The sequence below is a fragment of the Trachypithecus francoisi genome, unplaced genomic scaffold (genome assembly GCF_009764315.1).
Source record: "Trachypithecus francoisi isolate TF-2019V2 unplaced genomic scaffold, Tfra_2.0 Lachesis_group1, whole genome shotgun sequence".
Lineage (NCBI taxonomy): Eukaryota > Metazoa > Chordata > Mammalia > Primates > Cercopithecidae > Trachypithecus > Trachypithecus francoisi.
Window position 1 is genome coordinate 136,113,387 of NW_022681454.1, and position 18,240 is coordinate 136,131,626.

The 18,240-nt window shown below is 42.1% G+C and overlaps 1 protein-coding gene across 1 annotated transcript; it reads right to left on the reverse strand.

Annotated features, from left to right (window-relative positions):
- Positions 1-2,727: 2,727 nt before the first annotated feature.
- MGARP (mitochondria localized glutamic acid rich protein) lies at positions 2,728-16,861 on the reverse strand. Its single transcript, XM_033215300.1, has 4 exons — positions 16,603-16,861; positions 10,857-10,960; positions 5,288-5,381; positions 2,728-3,600 (listed from the first exon to the last, which is right to left on the reverse strand). The coding sequence occupies exons 1-4, from the start codon at positions 16,682-16,684 to the stop codon at positions 3,167-3,169; spliced, it is 714 nt and encodes a 237-aa protein (XP_033071191.1). The 5' UTR covers positions 16,685-16,861; the 3' UTR covers positions 2,728-3,166.
- Positions 16,862-18,240: the final 1,379 nt, after the last annotated feature.

The window sequence follows — 18,240 nt, forward strand, 5'->3', positions numbered from 1 at the left end:
CTCCCAAACACCTGGAATTACAGGCACACGCCATCACATCTGGCTAATTTTTGTATTTTTGTAGAGATAGGGTTTCTCCATGTTGGCCAGGCTGGTTTTGAACTCCTGACCTCAGGTGATCTGCCTGCTTCGGCTTCCCAAAGTGTTGAGATTACAAATGTGAGCCGCCGCACCTGGCCACCCATTTGTGGACTTTAATTGGATTCTGACTTAAGAAACAAACTGAAGGGAGAGGGAACTCCTTTATGAAGCAGTTGAGGAAAATTTGATCATTGATCATTGACTAGATAATTAACAATAGTAAACAATTATTATTATTTTACAGAGATATATCCAGTATCATAGATTTGACTTTATAACCTTATTCATATGTCTCAAATTAGTGTTAGCTGTAGGTGGGCCCTCAGTTGTGGTGGTCAAAGGCAATGGATAGGAATATGAATACAAGATTTGCCATGAGTTGATAATTGGTAAATCCGGGTGGAGTGCACGTAAGGATTCATTATACTATTCTCTCTACTTGTGTTTGAAATTTTATACAATAAAACATTAGAATAAAAAAAGTATGAAGTTTTTTTAAGATGAGGAAACTCTTTTTTTTGTTTTTGCTTTTTTGAGATGAGTGTTTGCTCTGTCACCAGGCTAGAGTGCAGTGGTGCAATCTTGGCTCACTGCAATCTCTGCTTCCCAGGTTCAAGCGATTCCCCTGCCTCCGTCCCTTCCAGAGTAGCCGGGACTACAGGTGTGCACAACCACACCCAGTTAATTTTTTGTATTTTACCAGAGACGGGGTTTCACCATGTTGGCCAGGATGGTCTTGATCTCCTGACCTCAGGTGATCTGCCCACCTTGGCCTCCCAAAGTTCTGGGATTACAGGCGTGAGCCACCTTGCCTGGTCTGTTTTTTTTTTTATTTTTTATTTTTTTGAAACACTTCTAGTAGACTCTGTAAAGTATCTAGAACTGTGGCGATTCATCCTATGATTATGAGAAGGATGAAGCCAAAACATTCTTTTTTTATTGACACAGAGTCTTGCTCTATCGCCTAGGCTGGAGTACAGTGGCATGAACATGACTCACTGCAACCTTGACTTCCTGGGATCAAGTGATCCTCCTGCCTCAGCTTCCTACGTAGCTGGGACTACAGGCATTCGCCACCACACTTGGCTAATTTTTTGGTTTTTTTGTAGAGACAAGGCTGCTCAGGCTGGTCTCAAACTCCTGGGTTCAAGTGATCCTCCCGCCTTGGCCTCTCAAAGTGCTAGGAATACAGGTGTGAGCCACTGTGCCTTGCCCAAAACATTCTTGATAGAGCAGGACAACAGATACAACCAGGGTCTTGATGACTGAGCCATGAAATAAGCCAACCCTGGATATCTAGTTATATAATAACAATCTATCTAGTTATGTAATAACGATCTCTGTCATTTAATCCCTCTTGAGTATGTTTCTGTTATTTTTAGTAGAAAATGGAGGAAAATGCATTTGTATGTGTGTGCAAGGTCTCGTTGCCCTCTAGCTGAAGAGTGATACAACTCCAGAATCCTATTCTTAGAGCCTGCTTCCTAGGATCACTTCCAGTACCAATGATCTAAAGTGACGTTCCCTAGAAACAGGAATTCTTCAGCCAGTCTTTTATGAGAGGAGTATTCCCCAGAGAATGGAGGGAGGAAAGCAGAAACGGGCAGGGGGAAGAGCTAAGCAGGGAAGTCATCTCGGCTGGAGATCAGCTTCAGTCTGCTCCTTGGGGTGGGCTGGAGCATGAACTATTCAATTGTACTGCAGAGTCGGTGTCACCTATTGTAATACTATGGCAGTCATTGGTTGTGAACTGCCTATGGTGAGGGTGGAGCGTGGGGTGTAACACCCTTAGCAGCTGGGGATAAATGTACTCAGTTAAGGAGCCCAATTAAGGGGATCTAGGCAGAGCATCGGCAGTGTCCACTACAATTTCCCAACTTACCCCATAGCTGAAACCTTACATGACCCTGCACGATCTAGCCCACCCCACCTCCCCACTCCCTTTCTCTCTGAGACCATCTCTGGCTACTCTCCCTCTTTTTCACTCCACTTTAGCCACACTGACCACCTCGCAATTTCTCAAATTCCCAGCATGATCCTGTTTTAGATCCTTTGCCCTTTTCTGTTCCCTTACCTGGCAGATCCCCCTAACTCCTACCATTGGATGGTCCCTTATATATCTTGCAGGTTTCTACGCAAAAGACACCTTCCTAGTAAGGCCTCTTTTAGCCATCCTATCTAAAATTACAACTTCCACCTCGAACTAACACAATCCTTTTATTTTCATTACTTTTATCCTTAGCACTTATCAGTATCTAACATACTATATAATTTTCTCATTTGTCTTGTTACCTGGTTCCACTCTAGAATATAAACTGGGAACACTTAAAACAATGCCTATTATGTTGTAAGTGCTCAGCTAATATTTGTTGAACACATGAATGAATGAATGATTCCTGGCACAAAGTGTGAATCCTCAATAAATATTGTTTGAACTGAACTGAAACAGAAAGTATCTACATAGTCCCCTATGTAAGTACCATAGATGGGAGAGGGCATACATATTGTTATATGCAGGGTTCTCCATAGACTATATGCTCTTTCTTCAATAATACTACGAAAGCCTGCATTTCTCATGTGATGTTATGTATGTGTATGTTAATATAATTTGTACATGCAAATATTAGTGAAAAAAGTAGAAGCACCAAAGCTTTTCTAATTTTATTTGACTCAAACTCTATTTTAGACCTACATACCATATAATAAAGTAAGCTAAAAGCATAGCAAAATTAAAGTAAATACAGGTTGTATGTATAGCTCAATTTCTCTCATATAAAATGTCAATTCAGAGATGACAGTGATAAAAGAAAAATGTCTAGAAAAAAAAAAGCCAAAGATGAAACTATTTAAGCTCTTTACTGCAATGTCATATTCTGATCTCAGACAGTAGAAGAGTAATAAGAAATGTACAATCTCAAGTCTCTCAGTCCTAAAATCTATCAGTGGATGCCAAAAATCTTCAAGACACATTAACATTTTCTAGAAAATGTCTTTTTTTTTTTTTTAAACTAAGTGTACTAAAAACACAAAAGCACTTATCAGACACTCTACGGCATTTGTTGCTGAAATGTCTACCAGCTGGAGATTAGCCTTGAGCGGAAGCAGCCTCAGAGCCAACACTGGCTTCCTCCTGTAAATCATCTCCAGCAGAGGACTCTGACTCAGCTGGAGAATTTTCTTCTTCTAGTTCAGCATATTCATCAGAGCTTTCGTTCTCTGTTGTATCTTTATCATTATCGATGGTGACAGCTTCATCCAGGGCAGCAATTGTAACCTCTGGGGTTGTTTCAGGGTTTACTTCTGCGGTTTCCCTTGCTGCTGCATCTGGCCCAGTTTCAGCACTGACTGCTGTGGTCTCCGGAGCAGCCTCCACGTGACCTGGACAGGCAGATGCCTCTTTTATGACCACAACTGTAGCACCAGGACTTTCTTCAGCATCTACCGCCTCCGCTTCCACTACAAGTACTTCTGGGGCTTCTGAACTTGCTTTCTCAGTTTCCGCAACATTCTCCTTTTCACCTTTAAGAATGAGTCATTAAGCAAGGTATTAATTTAAAGATCGCGGGAAGGCAATGAAACACTGTGGTCATTTAAACACGTAAGACAGAGCTACATGCACCGATGTGTAACAGTCTTCAAGGTAGACTCTCAAGTGAAATAGCAAAAAAAGAACAACGTATACAGTCTGCTACTACTGTTAGGGCAAAATGGGAGGGGAGCCGGAGGGGGGTAAGTTGTATGCCTACATAACTGTATTTGCAAAAACTCTCCAGGAGGATTCAAATAAACTGGTTTTATTGGTTGCCTCTTGGAGGGAAAATGGGGGTTCTGCTTTTCTGTAAACTCTTTGAACTTAAAAAAAAATTCACTTGAATATATTACTTAGGCAAAGATGAAGAATACAAAAATAAGTAGCTACCCTATTCACCTTTCATATGAGATAGCATGGAAGAGTAGCCAAGTTCCCAGCTGGTGACTCAGAAATCACTAATCCTCTCTCAACCTCATTTTTGTCATCTGTAAAACAGGGTATTCATAATATCTACTGCACAGGGCTATTGTAAAGATTAATTACAATATTGTATATGAAAAGGGGATTAAAATAAAAAGTTCTATGCAAATGCTTATTTTATTAGTATTATAAACAATCACATGGTTATATTCAATAATATGTATCGATGATATTCTGTTTCTTATTATTGTCATGACAGGTGAAAACTGGTTCATAAACCCCTAATATCTCTATCCCTAAATAGTGATCATAGTAACTGATAATAATAGCTTGGAAAAAAGTATGGTTTAAAGCAAAGGGGCTAGGCAGAGTGGCTTATGCCTGTAATCCCAGCACTTTGGGAGGCTGAGGCAGGAGGGGATCACAGGAGGCCAGGAGATCAAGATGACCAGCCTGGGCAACATAGTGACACCCTGTCTCTGCAAAACATACAAAATAAGCTTGCTGGGCATAGCGGTGCATGCTTGTAGTTCTAGTTGCTTGAGAGGCTGTGATGGGAGGATTGCTGGAGCCCAGGAGTTCAAGGCTGCAGTAGGCTATGATTGCACCACTGCACTCTAGCCTGGTTGACAGAGGGAGAACCCGTGGAGGGAAGCGGGAAGGGAAGGGGGAAGGGAAGGCAGGAAAGGAAAGAAAGGAGGGAGGGAGGGAGGGAGGGAAGGAAGGGAGGGAGGGAGGGAGAAAGAAGTGTAGGAAGGAAGGAACGAAAGAGTGAAAATGTAAAGTTTCTGTTCCCATGGTCACCATTTTATCAAATGAAGGACTCAATATACACAACTGATCCTATTATGTCAAATGGACCTTGTTTGCACAAAGGCACACAGGTGGTCTTAGCCCAAACTGAAAGATAATTAGTTATATTATTATTTTAAATAATGAGGAAAATGAAAGCTCGTGCCTGCATGGGTGGATGCCTGAGCAGCAGAAAGTAATATTATCACAAGAAGTCAAAAGTCACTGTTCGGCAATATAACTGTAAAACGTTCATTTGTCAAATGCATTCATCCAAAAGGTGTAACAGTGTTCTTCAGGTTTCAGTTGAGTTTTTTCTTTCTAAATGAACTTATACCCAGAGTCATTCTGGATTAAGCTAGGAAAGAAACCAAAAGCAAATAGTGTTCATTGCTAGACTAAGTGAATGGAAATTAGTGCCTCAAAAAAAATTAAAAATAAAAAATTAAGAAATGCATTTACCTTGAAATAGATGTATCTCTGCTTTTGTTTTTTCTTTCAAACTTGTTATATGTTCTGTGTGTTTGGCTTGGTCTGATGTGACTGTCTTGTAAGCCTGAAAGTAAATGTATGCTTAGGTTTATTTCTTGAGCTTTAAGATTTGTCATGCCACATCCCCAAGGTACACTCAAGTCTCCCTGTAATCACCATTAGAAGTTTAAACCATAATCCCAATGTAGCAAAGAAGAGAAACCAGTGCACACCACTTACTCTTTTACTTCCCTTTTGGAAACCTTTGTTATTAAATTGAATGCTCTAAAAAGGAAGAAAGGTGAGACGGGGTTGAGAAGAGAAAAACTACCTGTTGAGTATCATACTTACTACCTGGGTGACAAAACAATCTGCACATCAAACCACCATGGCACACAACTCACCTATTAACAAACCTGCACACGTACCCCATAACCTAAAATAAATTTTTTTAAAAAGGAAAGGAAATAAATGCACTATCTTAGCCAAAGATAACTAAAAACAAGGAAAAAAAGGAAATTATGCTACAACCAGAATATCCTGACAGGCACATACAAATATTCTCTAACATTTATCCTTGAGAAATGGAAATCTAGGTTCACATGAAAACCTGTACACAAATGTTCATGGTACCTTTATTTGTAATAGTCAAAAACTGGAATCAGGCCGGGCGCGGTGGCTCATGCCTGTAATCCCAGCACTTTGGGAGGCCGAGGCAGGTGGATCACCTGAGGTCAGGAGTTTGAGACCAGTCTGGCCAAGATGGTGAAACTCCATCTCTACTAAAAATACAAAACACCCAGGTGCGGTGGCACACACCTGTAGCCCTAGCTATTCAGAAGGCTGAGATGGGAGAATTGCTTGAACCCAGGAGGTGGAGGTTGCAGTGAGCCGAGATAGCGCCATTGCACTCCAGCCTGGGCAACAGAGCAAGACTCCATCAAAGAAAGAAAGAGAGAGAGAGAGAGAGGAGAGAGAGAGAGAGAGAGAAAGAGAAAGAGAGAAAGAAAGAAAGAAAGAAAGATATTTTAATTATAGATGAAATGTGCAGGCTTACTTTCATTTTATATTTAAGTAGTCTTCTTTGGCCTGTGTTCATATTGGAAAATGATATTAAAAAATGAAAATCTAGGCCGGGCGCGGTGGCTCAAGCCTCTAATCCCAGCACTTTGGGAGGCCGAGATGGGTGGATCACGAGGTCAGGAGATCGAGACCATCCTGGTTAACATGGTGAAACCCCGTTTCTACTAAAAAATACAAAAAACTAGCCGGGCAAGGTGGCAGGCGCCTGTAGTCCCAGCTACTGGGGAGGCTGAGGCAGGAGAATGGCGTAAACCCAGGAGGCGGAGCTTGCAGTGAGCTGAGATCCGGCCACTGCACTCCAGCCTGGGTGGCAGAGACAGACTCCATCTCAAAAAAAAAAAAAAAAAAGAAAATCTTATTATTCAGTTACTATTGTTTATATTAATTTAGCTTTTTAAAAAATGTTGGTAGTGGTTTAACTTTTAATGGTAAGATGATAGATTTCTAAAATTTATTTATATATAGTGTCTTCTAAATTTTTAACAATCAGAAACCAAGAACCTTATTTAAAAATTGTACTACTTAATTACAAACAATTTTACAGTATAAAACTTATGCTGTACATGTTCCACTCATAGGTGGGAATTGAACAATGAGAACGCTTGGACACAGAATGTGGAACATCACACACTGGGGCCTGTCATGGGGTGGGGGGGAAGGGGGAGGGATAGCTTTAGGTATATTACATTATACCTAATGTGAATGACGAGTTAATGGGTGTAACACACCAACATGGCACATGTATACATATGTAACAAACCTGCACGTTGTGCACATGCACCCTAGAACTTAAAGTATAATAATAATAAATAATAAATATGCTGTGAAAATAGAAAGTCTGTAATGTCGGGGCACACTGGCCCACACCTATAATCCCAGCACTTTGGGAGGCTGCCGGCAGATCACCTGAGGTCGGGAGTTTGAGACCAGCCTGACCAACATGGAGAAATCCGGTCTCTACTAAAAATACAAAATTAGCCAGGTGTGGTGGTGCATGCCTGTAATCCCAGCTGTTTGGGAGGCTGAGGCAGGCGAATCACTTGAACCCTGGAGGCAGAGGTTGCGATGAGCCAAGATCGCGCCATTGCACTCCAGTCTGGGCAACAAGAGCGAAACTCCTTTTCAAAAAAAAAAAAAAGAAAAGAAAAGAAAAGAAAATCTGGGCCGGGCACGGTGGCTCAAGCCTGTAATCCCAGCACTTTGGGAGGCCGAGATGGAGACCATCCTGGCTAACACGGTGAAACCCCGTCTCTACTAAAAATACAAAAAATCAGCCGGGCGTGGTAGCGGGCGCCTGTAGTCTCAGCTACTCGGGAGGCTGAGGCCGGAGAATGGTGTGAACCCGGGAGGTGGAGCTTGCAGTGAGCTGAGAACGCGCCACTGCACTCCAGCCTGGGTGAGAGGGAGACTCCGTCTCAAAAACAAACAGATAAATAAATAAATAAATAAAATAAAATAAAATAAAAAATAAGTTTCTGAGGATTAGAATATGTATTTTGGTTTGGTTTGGCCATCTTACATAGTCCTATGAAACTGCTTCTAGTTATGACTAAACATCCCCTTATTCATATTTCTTTTTTTTTTTTTTTGAGACAGAGTCTCACTCTGTCACCCAGGCTGGAGTGCAGTGGTGCAGTCTTGGCTCACTGCAACCTCCACCACCCAGTTTGAAGCAAACCTCTGCCTCAGCCTCCAGAGTAGCTGGGATTACAGATGCCTGCCACCAAGCCCGGCTAATTTTTGTATTTTTAGTAGAAATGGGGTTTCATCATTTCTTGGCCAGGCTGGTCTTGAACTCCTGACCTCGTGATCCTGCCTTGGTCTCCCAAAGTTCTGGATTTACAGGTGTGAGCCACCATGCCCGGCCCGCATTTATTCATATTGTTGTAGGACCAAACCAAAATATAGTGACTGTGTACTCACAGTTTAAAAAGAATTTCTGCTTATTCTATTTTTATTCTTTCTTAACATTTTTTGTAGAGATGGGGTCTCGCTATGTTGGCCAGGCTGGTCTCAAACTCCTGACCTCAAGCAATTCTCCTGCCTTAGCCTCCAAAGTGCTGGGATTACAGGCATGAGCCACCACTCCAGGCTCTACTTTTATTCTTTTTCTATTTTTCTTTTTTAAGACAGGGTCTTGTTCTGTTGCCCAGACTTCAGTGCAGTAGTGCAATCTCAGCTCACTGCAACCTTAACTTCCCTTAACTTCTTAAGCGATCCTCCCATCACAGCCTCCTAAGTACCTAGGACCATAGGCGCACACCACCACGCTGGGCTAATTTTTCAATTTTTTTGTAGAAATGAGGTCTCACTATGTTGCCCAGGCTGGACTCAAACTCCTGGACTCAAGCCTCCCAAAGTGCTGGGATTACAGGCATGAGCCACTGCACTAATTTTATTCTTTTTTTTTTTTTTGAGACAGAGTCTGGCTGTCTCGCCCAGGCTGGAGTGCAGTGGCATGATCTCGGCTCGCTGCAAACTCCACCTCCTGGGTTCAAGTGATTCTCCTGTCTCAATCAGCCTCTGGAGTAGCTGAGATTACAGGCGTCTGCCACCACGCCTGGCTAATTTTTGTGTTTTAGTAGAGATGAGGTTTCACCATGTTGGCCAGGCTAGTCTCGAACTCCTGACCTCAGGTGATCCACCAAACTTGACCTCCCAAAGTGCTGAGATACAGGCATGAGCCACCATGCCTGGCCTACTTTTATTGTTAATACAGATTATATTTTGATTTAGAAAGTTTATGACAAAATGGTGAATGACTCAACAGGCTTATCTTAACTAAAAAATATCTGTTATTTTAGTCCCAAAATCTCACTATTAAAACCTTTGTCTTACAGTGGTTACCTGGAGGGAATGAACATGGGACTGGGAAGGAAAATATACTTTTCATTTTATATATATCTATGTTACATTTTTTAAAAACTTATGAACAAATATGAGTTTTTCAAATAATAAAACTGTGTGAAAATTTAAAACTAACAAAAATTATGGAGACAGTAAAAAGATTGGGAGGAGAGAGGGAGAAATGAGTAGGTGGAGTAGAGGGATTTTTAGGGTGATGAAACTACTCTGTATGATACTGTAATTTATTCTGTATGATATTGTAATATATTTATAAAGACAGAACATACAACGTAAAGAGTGGATCCTCATGTAAACCCTGGACTTTAGTTAATAATAATATATCAATATTGGCTTGTCAGTTTTAACAAATATTCCACATCAATGCAAGTTTTAATATGGGAAAGGAGGAGGGGGTGTGAGGGGGTATATGGACGTTTCTGTACTTTCTGCTCATTATTTTGTAAACCTAAAACTGCTCTTAAAAAGGCTATTAATTTTTTAAATAGTTATATTAATTTTTTTTTTTTTTTTTGGGAAACGGAGCCTTACTCTGTCATCCAGGCTGGAGTGCCATGGTGTGATCTCAGCTCACTGCAACCTCAGCCTCCTAAGTTCAAGAGATTCTCCTGTCTCAGCCTCCCAAGTAGCTGGGATTACAGGCATGCACCACCACGCTGGCTAATTTTTGTATTTTTAGTCGAGATGGGGTTTCACCATGTTGGCCAGGCTGGCCTCAAACTCCTGACCCCAGGTAATCCACCTGCCTCAGCCTCCCAAAGTGCTGGGATTACAGGCGTGAGCCACTGTGCCCAGCTCCTATATTAATTTTTAAGTTAATCTTTCAAAATAGTTTTGTTTTGTTTTTTTTTGAGACGGAGACTCGCTCTGTCGCCCAGGCTGGAGTGCAGTGGCCGGATCTCAGCTCACTGCAACCTCCGCCTCCCAGGTTCAGGCCATTCTCCTGCCTCAGCCTCCCGAGTGGCTGGGACTACAGGCGCCCGCCACCTCACCCGGCTAGTTTTTTGTATTTTTTAGTAGTGATGGGGTTTCACTGTGTTCGCCAGGATGATCTCGATCTCCTGACCTCGTGATCCGCCCGTCTCGGCCTCCCAAAGTGCTGGGATTACAGGCTTGAGCCACCGCGCCCGGCCTCAAAATTGTTATTTTAAAATGTTAATAATAGTGTCTACCTTATAGAATTGTTCTAATTATTAAACGATCCAGGAGTCTGGCATATGATAAACACTCAAGTATCAGCTATCACTATTAGCATTTATAATAACATAATTTTTACTGAAAATCATCCATATTAATGATATTAAGAAATGTTGACTTTACACATACAAAAATCTTCATAATTTAGAAAGCTGAGGTTCAAATGAAATAAAATTTAAAAATATACAAAAAAGAAAAACCTTCATAGTAGTCTAGTTAACACATTCTTAGGAAAACCCTGTATTTCTAATGATTGCAAGGTATTTTTCAGATGTATATGCTTAATGACACTTAAATCTATTGCTATGTTGTATATTTAGTTAATCCCATGTCCTGATCTTGACATTGCTTTGAGCTTTACCATGAGTTGTAAAATACATGAATTCTTGAGCACTGCGGTTATATAATCACTTACATAATATCCACCAGCACTGACTGTGACGCCTACAACCAGATAATAAATCATATTTGATCCAGATGATCCAGGCAATCTGTTAGATGACATCCAGCGCAGAGATGCTAGGAAAACAACATTTAAACACAGTTAGCTCTACTACTTGAGCAAAACTATTTTAAATAATTATATCTTTTAAAATTTTTCTCCTCAGTGAACCTAGAATCATTAACATCAAGTGATTTTAGCTTAAGGGAATACGGTATTACAAGGCTGGGTAATAATTCCACTTGACATTCTCCCAATCTAATTTGATAAACACTCATGAAACCTGTCATCTTGATGCTGAGCATCATGCCTTCTTGGAAGGGGTGCAGGTGTGGGTAAGGAGAGATGACAAAAGCACTAAACAATTTTAACAGCCAAATGAAGTGTACATTAGCAAAAGAAAGCCATGTACTATATATGTACTCCACTACAGGATTAAATGAAAATGATTTTTTTTTTAATGAATTCAGTATGTTTATACCTAAAATGTAATACAATTTGTATTTATATGTTAAATCAAGCATTTATGTTGAAATCCATCATATTTCTATAAATCTGTAATACAAATGTAGCTATAGAAAGAATTCTCAATTTTTCTCTTATAAAGCAAAGATGGGCATATAAAGGTTTTTAAACCAAATGTTGCAACAAGGTTGTATCTGAAATAGAAGTACTATTCTGTATAAACTAACAGAAACAGATAAAAGTGGCCGGGCGCGGTGGCTCAAGCCTGTAATCCCAGCACTTTGGGAGGCCGAGACGGGCGGATCACGAGGTCAGGAGATCGAGACCATCCTGGCTAACATGGTGAAACCCCGTCTCTACTAAAAAATACAAAAAACTAGCCGGGCGACATGGCGGGCGCCTGTAGTCCCAGCTGCTTGGGAGGCTGAGGCAGGAGAATGGCGTAAACCCAGGAGGCGGAGCTTGCAGTGAGCTGAGACCCGGCCACTGCACTCCAGCCTGGGCGGCAGAGCGAGACTCCGTCTCAAAAAAAAAAAAACAGATAAAAGTACTATATTGTTATATTTAAACATATTCATTTTGTAGTACTAACATTTGCATATCCTATAATGCCCTGGAATTGAAATTTTTACAATAAACTGAAAGTTGGAAGGAGCTTAAAGTATATACAACTCAAATTCTTTATTTTAAAGATAAAGATGTAAAGACATTTATGTATTCTTTCAACTAACACAACTGAGCATCTACTATGTATTTGGAACTGTTAGAAGCATTAAGAATACAACTGTGAACAAGACAGACAAGGTCCCTAGTCTCAAGTCATTCATAGTCTAGAAGGAGGATATGAACATACAGACAAATAATTGTGATATAGTATGGCAAATGTAATAAGTGCTAAGTCAAGCTACATGCAGAGAAAAAACTCAGTTAGTTGGCCAAGGTAACTGTCATAATAGAAGAGACCTGAGTTTTGAAGGAAAACAAGAGTTTGTCAGATAAATAAGGGAAAGAAGAATGGCACTGGAGGCAGAAGGTGTAACGTGTATGAGCGTTTCGTGACCCAGAAGGTACAAAGTACAGGATGAATATCCCTTATCTAAAATGCTAGCGGTGGGTGCAGTGGCTAATGCCCATAATCCCAACATTTTGGGAGGCAGGGGTGGGAGGATCACTTGAGCCCAGGATTTCAAGACCAGCCTGGGCAATGTAGTGAACCCCATCTCCACAAAAAAATTTTATAATATTAGCTGAGAGTGGTGGTATGTGTCTGTAGTCCAAGCCCCTTTGGGAGGCTGAGGCAGGAGGATCACTTGAGTCCTGCAGTGAGCTGTGATTGTATCACTGCACTCCAGCCTGGGCAACAGAGTAAGATTCTGTCCCAAAAAAATAATTAAAATAAAATAAAATGCTTGGGACCAGAAGTGTTTTGGGTTTTGGATATTTTTTATTTTGGAATATATGCATACACATAATGAGATATCTTGGGGATGGGACTGAAGGCTAAACACAAAATTCATTTATGTTTCATATACACCTTACACACATAGCCTGAAGGTAATTTTATATAATATTTTGAATAATTTTGTGCATGAAACAAAGTTTGTGTTAAGTACTTACATGTAAAATTTTCTACTTGTGGCATCATGTCAGTGCTCAGAAAGTTTCTAATTTTGGAGCATTTTGGGTTTTAGATTTTCAGATTAAGCATGTCCAACCTGCAATTTGATGTGGCCTAACAGAAAGTATAGGGGTGCAGAGACTAGTGGAAGACTATGATTTGCACAGGGCAAATCTTAAGACATTTGCACTGCTTACAAACCTTCACAGTAGCAAAATCACAATGATTTCCTGTTTATGTTCTTAGTTTGGATATAAATGGCCATTTCTTGGAAAAATATTTTTTTTCCTTCAAATGTGCCCCAAAGGCTATGAGAAGAGGTTATGGCTTTGACTTGTGGTGGGACTTCTGATGGCTTAAAAGTATATCTGTGATCAAACAGGGAATATACAGCCTTCATATTTCTCAAACAGACAAAAATATCAGAAATATTTTTTAAATAGAACTAAAATCATCAGAGATTTAAGTAGACTTAAATACAAATATAATGATGGACAAGTTACTTAAAAAGACAACGAAATGAGAAATTTTCAATAAGGATTAATTAGATAAATTTAAGCACATTCATACAATGTGAAACAAATAGACATAACTTGCAGAACAATATTTACTTACGTGAGAAAATATTTACAATGTATTAGGTGAAAAGTCATAGCAAAATACTCTGTATGGGACTATCCCAGATTTGTGGAAATAATGTGCATAAGGAAGGAATGAGTGAAAAAAAAACGGTCTGGAAAACTAAATATATTAAAATGTAACTAGTTGTGTTCACTGAGTGGTAGGATTACAGGTGAATTCCATTTCCTATTTTACCTGTTTTTCCCCAATTATCTATTATAAACTTATTTATTCATTAAAAAGTTACCCTTTTAAGGCTGGGCTCAGCGGCTCACACCTGTAATCCCAGAACTTTGGGGGGCCAAGGCGGGTGGATCACCTGAGGTCGGGAGTTCAAGACCAGCCTGACCAACATGGTGAAACCCCGTCTCTACTAAAAATACAAAATTAGCCGGGCATGGTGGCGCATGCCTGTAATCCCAGGTACTTGGGAGGCTGAGGCAGGAGAACCACTTGGACTTGGGAGGCGGAGGTTGTGGTGAGCCGAGATCACGCCATTGCACTGCTGTCTGGGCAAAAAGAGCGAAAATCCGTCTCAAAAAAAAAAAAAAAAAAAAAAGCCGGGCGCGGTGGCTCAAGCCTGTAATCCCAGCACTTTGGGAGGCCGAGACGGGCGGATCACGAGGTCAGGAGATCGAGACCATCCTGGCTAACACGGTGAAACCCCGTCTCTACTAAAAATACAAAAATCTAGCCGGGCGAGGTGGTGGCACCTGTAGTCCCAGCTACTCGGGAGGCTGAGGCAGGAGAATGGCGTGAACCTGGGAGGCGGAGCTTGCAGTGAGCTGAGATCTGGCCACTGCACTCCATCCTGGATGACAGAGCGAGACTCTGTCTCAAAAAAAAAAAAAAAAAAAAAAAAAAAGTTACCCTTTTAAAAGCAAAAAGGAGGCCGGGCGCGGTGGCTCAAGCCTGTAATCCCAGCACTTTGGGAGGCTGAGACGGGTGGATCACGAGGTCAGGAGATCGAGACCATACTGGCCAACACGGTGAAACCTCGTCTCTACTAAAAATACAAAAACTAGCCGGGTGAGGTGGCGGGCGCCTGTAGTCCCAGCTACTGGGGAGGCTGAGGCAGGAGAATGGCGTAAACCCGGGAGGCGGAGGTTGCAGTGAGCTGAGATCCGGCCACTGCACTCCAGCCCGGGCGACAGAGCGAGACTCCGCCTCAAATAAAAAAAAAAAAAAAGCAAAAAGGAGAGAACAAAATGTGATGAGACACAGTTAAAATTTTTTCCTTCAATGAAACTGAAAAAAATTTATTTTTCATCAAAGTAGAAAGTATCAACAAAAGATTAATTAATGTCCACAACAGAAGACAAATTTGTTTCCAATCAGTAATAGTTCTTACATTTTAAGTGCTGCAAAAATAGTAGTTACATGAAAATTAGAGAAAGACCAGTGCCTTTATAAGCAGCATTGCTAGATACGTATTTAAAAATTTTAAACTACTTCTATTTTGCCGCAAATTGGGAAGAAAATTATTTGGAATTTCTGCAGCTACAAAAAAAGGTGCGTGTGTGTGTGTTTGTGTGTGCGTGCAGGCGTGCATGTTGTCAGTGGGGGAACGCAGACAGATAAAACGAAAGGCCACGGTCAGAGGACTAATCTTTCTCCCCATTCCCTACAGAGCAGTCCCGTTATAGTACGAAGTTTAAAATAAATGGCTTCTCCTACTTCATCAGGATATATATATATATAAAAGCTCTATATTATTTGGTGTAACGGTCTAGAAAAATAAAGACAATAAAGATCTAGGAAAACGAAGACATCTTATTTCTGATACTTGAGGGGTAACTTCCTCCCACCAGCATTTTAAAAGAAAAATAAAGCGAGTTGGTTAGACCTCGTCCTTCTCTCCCACCACCACCAACAGAGGCCTAATCAACGTGAAAAAAATCGGCCCATGGAATTCTCCGCGCACGTCTTTTTCTCGGGCCAGAATCCACCCTCTGGGCTCAAATTACCTCGGAAGCCTCAGAAAGTGAGGGGAAGCGAAGACAGCATCAAGAACGCTTCACTATGTTGTCTAAGAACCGTCCACCAATCGGGAGTGGAAGAGAGAGGGGTGACGGATGGGGACTAGGGAAAAGCGGCTGGGGCAGAACCGCCCCGGAGCGCAAGCCTGGTCCCAGAGCCGCAGGCTGCTGGGAAGAAAAACAATCTTCCTTGCTCACACCTGCTAAGCACCTACTATGTTCCAGGCACTATACGAGGCGCTTTCCTACATGTCGATTTTTATTTAATAAGCTTCCAGTTCACACTGCAACTCCCCCTTTAGTTAATTTCTGAGTATCCTGCTTTTTCTCGCGCATCCCCAGATCCAAAGGTGTCGATATTTGGACAGAGCCAAGCAGCTGCAGGACGACCTGCAACTTCAAAGGAAAGTGCCCCGAAGGCTGCTTCCTTTTTGGGGGTTGTGGATCTCAGAGCCAGGCGCTCGCGGGGTTCAGGCTGCTGAGACCCTGCCAAGGGTTAGGTTTATTTACCCCACGAACATTTGCCCAGTGTCCACTGAGCGGGCCCTGCTTCTCTGCCTCCCAGTGCTTACAGGGCCGGCTCGTGGATCGGCGTCCACCTTCCCACCCTTCCTCTGCTTCCTCAGGAGGCTGGAGAGCGAATGGTGCCTCTAACAATAAAAGTGATATGCTACAACTTTGTCAGCCAGGCACGTTTCTAAGTGCTTTTAACCATACACTAACTCATTAAAAAGCAAAACCATTATCGCCCTCATTTTATAGATGAGGACACAGGTTAAGTCATTTATCCAAGATCAGGATGCGAACCCAGCTAATCTGGACTCAGAGGCACACCGGAAAGTTCCCTACTTCCAAAGCCTGCAGAAGCTTCGGGACGTCTTCCCGGGAGTCTCCTCCATTCTCCTCGACCTCCAATCCAGGCTTCTGCTGCTCTGGGTCGGGTTTGGCCAACTGGGTGCCGGCCGGTACCCGGGTACGGGCAAAATCTGCACCAGAGGCGCCTGTCCTCCTCTCCGGGCTAGACCTCCTTACTCACCGTCCTTCCCGAGCGGTGCGGGGTTGGGGGGCGCCCTCAGCGGCAGCGCCAGGGTCTTGGAGACCGCCCTGCGGAGATACATCGCGCCCGCTGTCCGCCGCGCAGCAGGCTCCGTACCCAGGCGCAGGCTGCCCTTCCACAGAGAGGCTGAGAGCCTGGCAGCGCCCCGCCCGGAGAAGGCACGTCGACCTTCATCCAGCCCCGCCTCCGCGGCCCCCGGGAGGTGGGGAGACCTTTGTAGTCCTCACCATCCTCCCCTAACCCATCTCCAGCTCTGTTGCTTTCCCTGAGGTCTCTAGAGCTGACCGCTGCATCTCAGAAAAGGGATGGGGAACCTGTAAGTCACCGTCGCCCGCCTGACTCGTTCTGTACCACTGAATGTATCTCCTCACAGCACGCTGGAAATGTTTTGAGAATTGGACGAGATTAAGACAAGGACACAGTTTATCATGCTGGTTGTAATCTGAACCCACTTTATCTCACGCATTCCGTTAGCTTTCCTAGGAGAGGGAAGGATAGCGGGAAGTTTCTTACAAATGCAAGGAGCGAAGGGGTAGCCTCAGCCTTCCATTAGCGCACTGCGTGATGCTCAGAATCGTAAGAAAATCTCCAGACAATGCTTGAATTTCTAGACAGTTCACCGTTAAAACGACTTTAATTTATAAACTCCAAAAACACTGTATATTCCTCTATGGGATGTGAAATTAATCTTTCCACATCAGCAGCCTGGCGCAGTGGCTCACGTCTATAATCCCAGCACTTTGGGAGGCCAAGGCAGGCGGATCACTTGAGGTGAGGAGTTGGAGACCAGCCTGGGCAACATGGCGAAACCCCGTTTCTACTAAAAATACAAAAAGTTAGCCAGGCATGGTGGCGCGCGCCTGTAATCCCAGCTACGCTGAGGCAGGAGAATCGCTTGAACCCGGGAGGCGGAGGTAGCGGTGAGCCAGAGATCATGCCACTACATTCAAGCCTGGGTGACAGAGCAAGACCCTGTCTTAAAAACAAAACACTCCAAAACAAAAACAAAACAAAACAAAACAAAACACATCAACTAAAAATATTACATTATTAGTTTCTTCCGTCTCACCGTGGCTACAAGAACTTGTCATGGTTTGAATATGGAAACCAATAATTTATTAAGTTTATAACATTGTCTAAATGATTACTCTTTGGAAGACACCATTTCCTACTACAATAATCCCGTATGTGTGTTTGGCACTTGAAACATTATAAAACACTTTCACATCTATTATCTCTTTTAATTTTCACTGCAACCCTCTGAGGGAGGTGTTAATTATTCCCTTTAGCAAATGACACCACCAGGTGGTGGGTGGGAATGTCCAAGGATTTACTGGTGGTCATAAATTAAAAAAACAAAAAGGACGTGAACATAATACTTCTAGCTTAAAGTTCTGTTGACATGTAACAGGCACAATATTTGTTCATTTGCTATGTAAATAAACATTTCTCAGAAGTTATAGTCTTGAACCCAATTATAATTATATTTAACATATTCTCATATGAAGAGTACAAGCCAATGATCAGATTGGTTTTTTGATACTCAGAAAGAGAGTTAACTAGTTGAATCACTAGGGTGACAAAGTGAGACTCCGTTAAAAAAAAAAAAGTTTACAA